Source organism: Gymnodraco acuticeps, unplaced genomic scaffold (genome assembly GCF_902827175.1).
Source record: "Gymnodraco acuticeps unplaced genomic scaffold, fGymAcu1.1, whole genome shotgun sequence".
NCBI lineage: Eukaryota > Metazoa > Chordata > Actinopteri > Perciformes > Bathydraconidae > Gymnodraco > Gymnodraco acuticeps.
The window spans coordinates 123,812-131,938 of record NW_022990106.1 but is presented as its reverse complement, the minus strand read 5'-3'; the positions used below and the strand labels follow the sequence as shown (position 1 = coordinate 131,938).

The following is an 8,127-nucleotide window of genomic DNA, read 5'->3' as shown; positions in this document are numbered from 1 at the left end:
ACGTAATTGAGAATGCAGTTTAGTTCTGTGGGAACGTAATTTTTAGGAGACAGGGTTGGTATGTGTACACATCCGGCTCCTACCTACTCGGTTTAGTCATCGTCCTCATCATCATCATCGCTGCTGGGTTCGGCAGCCTGAAATGACAGATTATCAGTTATCCCTTGTCCTTTGTCATGTGGTGTTCAACAGGGCTCAATCATTGGGCCTCCACTGTTTTCAATTTTGATTGTTTGTTATCCTATAGGTCCAAAAGATACACAGGAAATGTTTCAGTAGAAGTTCAATTTCTAACCCCAATTATCTTTTCTGGATGCCCATATTTGCCTGCTGATCAAAATCTTGGCCACATTTTTAAGAAAACACATATCTAGAATGCCATGGTGTATCATGTATCAATGCCATGATCAATGCCCATACCCCACCTGAAAAAGTTACTTTAAAATAGTTTTGAAAAGTGTTTACTAGTTCATTGACAGGATTAACTGTTAAGCATGAATTATATCCAGCAAATTGAATTTTTCATCAAGTAATGAAATAAATTGAAACCAATAGCTTTCTGGATGGGTTGGAATTGTCCTTTGGAAAAAAAGATCGATGGATTGTTTTCGTTGGACCACAGCTTTGTAAACCAGCCGCAATTGTTCTTTAAGGAATTAGCTGACCAATATAAAATAATTCTGCAAAAGCAAACTATTACCTATAATTTTAGGTAAATTGTTGCTGCTTTTATCTGTTGTACATCATTGAACACTGATTTGGTTTTTGGACTGTCAGGACAAAAGCAAAGTTTTTTGTTCTACAGTCATTTATGGGGCGAAGCCTGCGAGCTAGTTCAGGCAGTCAACTCGAGCACTTATGCTGCATTCATACATAATGCCCCCTTGCCACTCTACAACCAACCAAACAGAGTCTCCTTAATATGCCGCTCTATTTAACCTGCCAGATCTCTCTCCATGCATTGCTTGCTGCTGCTATTGCTGCAGCTACCTCTACGTCGCTGCTGCTTGCCTGCCCCACCACCCCAGCTTCCACCCCAGCTTCCACCTGTAGGTTCGGGGGTTAGTTATTTAATCATCACTCATCGTGCTATGTATATCTATGGAGTGATGATGCCCGAGCCTAGTCGCCAAACTCATCTATACTGTATGCTGCTTCTAATAAACATGTTAAAGGAACACGTGAGTTGTCTGACTGAAATATACTTATTTATCAAATATCAGCAAGTTGACCACATAAACACATAAAATAATGATACCAGTCAAAAATGCTTTGAATGAAAACAAACAGAAAAGGATATTGCTTGAAAACTTAGAATTTATTCTTAAGGAAAATGACATTTGAGAAATATCAAATGAGTTAATAAACATTTGCAGTACGTGTCACACACTGTCGAAATACAAGGTACAAGGTTACACAGTACTTCATAACACTATAAAAGTTTAAATAAATGAAGACTATTTGACTATCCTAAAACGTGGCTATTTGATTATGATCATGTTGCAGCACCAAATTCAATCATTTAAAGTAGTTGTGTCTGAATGTAAACGAAGAAGAAATGGTCTTGCAATCCTTCCGATCTTCTCATCGACTTCAAACATTAGTTGGCATCTGCAAAGAAAAATGTAACAATTAAAACCAAATTGTAATAATTTCATAAATTCTCACTATATGACAACAATCTTCATAATTTTTTCAATACTTCTGTTTATCAGCAGTACAAAAACGTTAATGCATTTAAAGTAACATATAGATTGATGAGTATACCTTGTTTGTCTGCGTGGGCTGGTCTTGCTGGAGAGTCTGCAGGGGATCCTGGGATGGGAGAGCATTGAATCCAGTATCGAAGGTAGGAATCTGAGAAAAGAAATGCAAAACCTCAGGAGTGAAGAAATGCTCAGTTGTAGCGTATTTATACTTTAGATTTTTTAACCCTCACATTTGGGATTTGTTGGGGAATATTTTGAAGGGGGAAGTCAAATGGCAGCCCCTTTGAGAAAAAAACAAAACAAAGTGGTTGGTCATATTTATATGATAAATATAAAAGTCATAATTTAATAAACAATCCTCACATGTGGCATCTGAGGGGCGTTTGTCATAGGAGGGATGTTTGTCATTATCTGAAATAAAAGCAAATATCTTCATTTAGTTTAGTTTTATTTTATATTCTAAATCATATTAAAGTTAAATTGTTTACCCTTTGCTGGGAGAAGTCGTATGGGTAGTACTGCAAATGAAAAAAAACACAAAAAGCAGAAAAATATCATTAAGAATTGCGCCAACAAGTAGTTTATTATTATCATAACTAAAGTATTTTAAGTGTCAAAAGTGACTTTAATTTTGAATGGGGAAACACAACAACACTTACTACTTCCACGCTCTGTTTGCCAGGTGGCTGAGGAATGGATATTTTCATGAAACCATGGGAAGCAAAGGGCTGCAAAAAGAGAGAAAGAAAATTGGTTAGCAATTGTGTAAATGTTTATCCAATTTTTATGAGAAGATGCTTCTGTAAAGTGGGCATACCTGTGCAGGGTTGGACCCACCGGCACCACCAGCAAAGCTATGAGGATAAATCTTAGGAAAAAAACACAAGTGCAACATTATAATTTGTACATGAGTACAGACTGCCAAAAATACATCTCTCAATAGAAAGAAAGCCTGCATATAAAATAAGTTCTCACCAATTCCACGCTGTAGGCACCAGCTGCCCCGGGTTGTGGCAGAGATGGAATTGCGAAGGGATTTCTCACCTGAATGTGAAATTTAGATGGAACAATTTCAGTTTACAGTGAACTCTACATAGCAATATTTCTGCTGTGTCTCATATCTGAGCCTTTATTCAGTAGTATGTTTACATTTTTACAAACAAACAACTTTTGAAAGACTTAAACACCCCACAATAATTACCTGTGAGGGTGCTACCTGTGGCCTGGAACCCGCATAATGAGGCAGGTAATGAAAGATGGACTGAAAAGCAAGAGAAAAACAGAAATAGTTATATTAAAAAAACTTCATAAACCTGCCAGGATTGAGAAAAAACAACCTTTGTTTATTAAAACTTACAGGAGCAGCTGAGGCGCTGGCCAGACAGAGGCACAGGATGATCAATTTCATTTTGCAGATTGTTGAAGTCCTGCAGATACAAATCATCACATTATTAAAAATCTATTTCGACCTGAATGGTTGGAGGTCATTATAAAAGTATGCATTAACTTGTGTAGAAATTCTTCATAACTAACCTTCTGGAATAGAAGACTGTAGGAGATGATGACTGTCGATGTTGGAGATGATTCCAGTTGATCGTATCTTCTGCAGAGTTACTTCATCTTTTATAGGGTGCCAGCTCACCTGAGAGCCAATCAGAGTCTAGTGATGTGAGCCAATGAGTAGGTGCAGTGCAGGTGTCTAGTCCTCAGCTTTACTAAATGAGCGGTGGTCAAATCCACCTTCTGTGTAATAGCTGACTCTGCTTGATTACACTGTCTAGAGAAGTGTACACCTTCATCCTGCCTGCTCATCATTCTGCCACCACAACCTTACTGGTTCTGTATAACTGCAGCTTTGTGGCATATCTGATACTGCAACATTATGTATATTATATATGTGAATCTAAAACTAAATGTAATAGTAATGGTTTTCTAGTTGCTTGCATGTTAATTGTGTTTCAAAAAATGAGCAGAGCAAAAAAGTATATTCAAGCAACTGCAGCGGAAAAAATGAACGTTTGCTCATATATATATTCTTCTGTGAATATTTACAGTAAACAATATGATAAATATAGGTTCGCTATGTTTTAGCAGTCTTCATATGTCAGTGTGTGCCCTTGAGTAACATTACCTAAATGAACACTGTAATAATCTCATTACAAACACTAAATGTGATTCAAAATGTACTTATTTTTGGCCATTATATTCAATGTCTGTGGATTGTGCACTTAAGTTTGTTTTATTAGTGAAATGTAATGTAAAAAGTAGTATAAAGCAAAGAACTCCAGGAATGGATGAGTTGTTTTTTATTTGATAGAAGTTACAAACATGCAGGACTCAAAACTGGGATAAAAAACACACTCATCTTCATTTAGCAACATTCATATTACGATTCACAGCCCCCTTTTTCTGCTTTTAATTCACAGACAAGCATTGCACCATGTGCAGGGAGACATTTAGTACCTAAGAAATAGAAACACTATTTTCTTCTCAAAAACCTTTCATGTTTCATATTTTGAAAAACAGCAGTGGCTAGTCATCTTCACTGTGGTGGTCTTGTTTTATTCATCTCCTAAAGTGGGAAGGAGAGCAAAAACACTGTAACTGTTCTTGTTTACACAAAACATTTTCACTTAAAGAAAGAAAATATATGTAATATTTTGTTTCAAACTTTAAAACCTAAAAGTCTGGATTATGCATGTGCCTTCTATACATGTCAATTATTTTTGTGTGTGTATATGTACACATCCGGCTCCTACCTACTCGGTTTAGTCATCGTCCTCATCATCATCATCGCTGCTGGGTTCGGCAGCCTGAAATGACAGAGACTTGTGAGGAGCCAGTCAGGAGTGAGGATCTTTTGCTGATGGGTTGATATTTTTCTACACCTCAGCCAAAATAGTTGTAAGTGTGTCACTCTGACGCAATACTAATTTACTAGAATGAACCTGTTGCATTACCACTGCAATTCAATTCAGTTTCCTGCAAGCACTTAATGAACATTGCAATCAATCAATCCAATAAACCAAAATCGGCCAAAATAAAAATATAACTTACTGGTTTACTAGCAGCAACGATGCGTTGAACAGGGGCAGCTGGAACTGCAGGAGCTGCAGGAACAACAGGGGCCACAGGGGCCACAGGTACAACAGGGGCAGCAGGAACAACAGGAGCAGGTTTTGGTGGGTCAAAACCGAAAGGGTAGTACTGGACGACATTAGAAAGAGAAGATATCATCAGTTCAATAAAATGTTATAAATCTTCAATCAGAGGAATGCAAATCTGCAGGCACTTACCACTTCTCTAGTGCCTTTAACGTTCGGCCAGGAGACGTCTTGCTTAATGAAGCCACGGCCCTTTCAATGACACACATTCAGGCACACATTAATATTGTTGGACTACATGTTTTTAGGCTTTGATTGTTTTTGGTTTAAGCATCTATTAAGTACTTTATCCATAGAGACAATTCAGGATTTACTATTGGACTCACAAGTCCTGCAATAGGCCTTCCTTTGGTATCAACCGGGAGCAGCTGGAAAATAAACAACCCAGATTATTATCATAGAATAAGTGTTATTTTTTTAAATAATAATTAAAGATATTCTAAAGAATAAATACTTACAACGTCCAGTGAATCAGCTGGGGCTCCAGCAGGAATAAGATGCTCTGCCTGAAAAGGAAAATAATATAATTTGTAACCTTAAGTTCGAGAGAAATAGCAGAAAACTACAAGTAAAAGAGACACCAGCAGGCTCGACTATAGAGAGACTCAGTGGTAAACATATAATAGCAGACCTGTGTTATTCAGTTTCAAAATGTGACTTTTACTGTGGTTTGTGTGTCACAGCTGTGTCTCAGTGTACCTGAGCCGGAGCGTGAACGATGTCAAACTCCATGTACATCTGCTGCTGTAAAGAAGAGAAGATAACACTGCAGTGTCAAGGCAATGCAGGTGAGTGTAAACTCAATAATTCAGACAAATATGAATTGCTAAATGTTGTATTTTCACTGTTAGTATTTTTACATTGTCTATGACCATCAGGCATAAGAAGTTGCACAGAAATCCAAGCCAAAATCAATCTGCTGATTATGTTTATTATCTGCTTTTATAATGTACTGAATATGGAGCTCCAAAACAGCTACTTAGACTAGACAGAACAAAAACATTCATAAAAGAGAGAAATAATATTTTAGGAAGTGAAGGTTTTTTCCTTACAGGGGCGCAGACTGCCATCCCAAGGATGCAGGCAGCAAGCAAGAACAATTTCATTTTGTAATCCAGCTGCCAAAAAGATGTTTGAGTTATAAGATCTGAAAATATTCATTCATTTGAAAGAGCATCTAAACAAATTATCAAATACATGTTATATGCTATCAGTTGTATTCATTACCTTTCCTCTCTGGCAATACACGGGTACTGAAGAATTGTTGAGGAGGGATGTGTTCTCTGCAGAGAGATTTACTCCTATTTATTAGCTGTGGACACACAAACCCATGACAGGTTTTGGTAACAAGCCAAGGAATTTTATTTTCATCTGACAAAATTGGCCGTTATATCTGTGTGAGAAATGTCTTGACAGATTTTTGGCATGAAACGCACATCCATCACATTTTATCCTTCATTGATGCCATCAGACGAACCCTTCCAACATCCTTTACACCCAAAGCCCAAAGGGGATCAAGGCTATATAGATGATACATTGATGCTTTTGAACAATATGCTGTAGCTGTAGTACCTATATATTATGTATTTTAAGTGGTTATTCTAAAACAGCACATCTTATTGTACACTTCTACCTCTTATACTAGATAACATAGCTGATTATGATTTGAAGATTAATATTATATTGCAGTTGTACCTTTTTTTATTCCTTCATGACAATCACAACATGTTTGCAGCCTATTAAAACTTTCTAATGTTGACTCAAACTCGCTCAACTTTTGTTAAATGCAGACTGGTAAATATTTGTGGTTTCAGTTATTTGCCTGTGGGTAGAAGCTGTCACATGGCAACCATAGACTGTGAAGGCAACCTTACATCATGGTGTTACTGGGCAGAATAAAACACTGTGCTGTATACTTAAATAGGAGAAGTTACGACACTACTGAATTTGTAGGAACGACTCCAACTTTATTGAACACAATTAAAATGTAAAGACCAAACAGGGGCAGTGTGCTTTGCTGGAGGGCATTTTTCAACATTATGATACAAACAAGATTGGGGTGTTGCAAGATTGGGGTGTACTGTAGCTGAGAAAATCAGTCTGAGCCAAGAAAGTCAAATTGCATTGTGCATGTGCATGGTGTCACAATATATATTGTTTTTTCAGTGATTGTAAGTGACCAAAAAAAATCAGGTTAAAATGACTGTTATTTGACAAAAATCATCAAAACACGCAGACCCAGGTTTAAACAATTCAGATTGAAACTTTATTATTGTAATAATGGGGCTGCAGTGTCAGACAAGGTTTCCCTGAGTGGGTTGGAGTTTGGCTTGAACAGATGTTTGGACAGTGGCTGATTGCTGCGCTGTTCTCTCCAAACCCACAGGTATCAAGTTAGTGTTTGGCTGAGGCCCAGACCTGGCCAGCCCCCCTGTCTGTGGGACTCCAGCCGAGGTCCTGGCTGTTGGCACCATGCCTTGCTTCTCTGGGTTTGCGAGCCCAGCGGCCTGGCTCACAGGCAGAATGGCTCCAGCAGGCAAGTTTTTAAGCACATTGGTCAGGTACATGGCCAGCTGGCCCATTTCAGCTGCCATCTGAAATACGGAAGAAAAGAGATATACTGTAAGGGGCCAGGGAGAGGGAACAATGTGATCATCAAGGGCATCACTGGGTTCACTGAGCAGATTGTTTGAACAGGCTGACAGACAGATACAATCTTGGATGTGTTACCTGGAGTTCCTCTGAGCTCAAACTGCCAAGGGTAGGACTCTAGTAAAGAATGACAAACAATGTAAAATAAACATAATCATAAATAAGAAATATAAACCTGACTGTGATAATGACTCTATCTGAGTTTACATTTTGCATTATATATTTACCTTGGATTGCTGGAGCATGTATACAATTTGGGGATTCTGTAGAAGAAAATCAGAAAGTCTGAGCATAATGCAGGATTTATTGTCCCTTAAATGTTGCCATATTAATGTTGAATATGATCTATTTTTAATGATATAATCACTGCTGTCAGACTTAAATTTAGGAAAGGTAAACACACCTGTTGTTGCTGCAGCACGGGTTGAACTGCACCTGAAGGAGCAGGACCAGTAAGAGTTTCTGCAGGAAACACAGGACTGTTCGGAGGTGAATTTGCTGGATTTTGTGGAAGGGTTGGTTCAACAATCATCGGGTATCCATATGGGGAGAACTTGAAGACAGAAAAATTACATTTATATGTCAATACTTGTCAACTGTTT

The 8,127-nt window shown here is 37.9% G+C and overlaps 1 protein-coding gene across 1 annotated transcript; it reads right to left on the bottom strand.

Moving 5' to 3' along the window:
* Positions 1-4,477: 4,477 nt before the first annotated feature.
* On the bottom strand, positions 4,478-6,131 carry scpp7 (secretory calcium-binding phosphoprotein 7). Its single transcript, XM_034216447.1, has 8 exons — positions 6,101-6,131; positions 5,926-5,991; positions 5,573-5,617; positions 5,332-5,379; positions 5,200-5,241; positions 5,006-5,065; positions 4,767-4,916; positions 4,478-4,522 (listed from the first exon to the last, which is right to left on the bottom strand). The coding sequence occupies exons 2-8, from the start codon at positions 5,977-5,979 to the stop codon at positions 4,478-4,480; spliced, it is 444 nt and encodes a 147-aa protein (XP_034072338.1). The 5' UTR covers positions 5,980-5,991; positions 6,101-6,131.
* Positions 6,132-8,127: the final 1,996 nt, after the last annotated feature.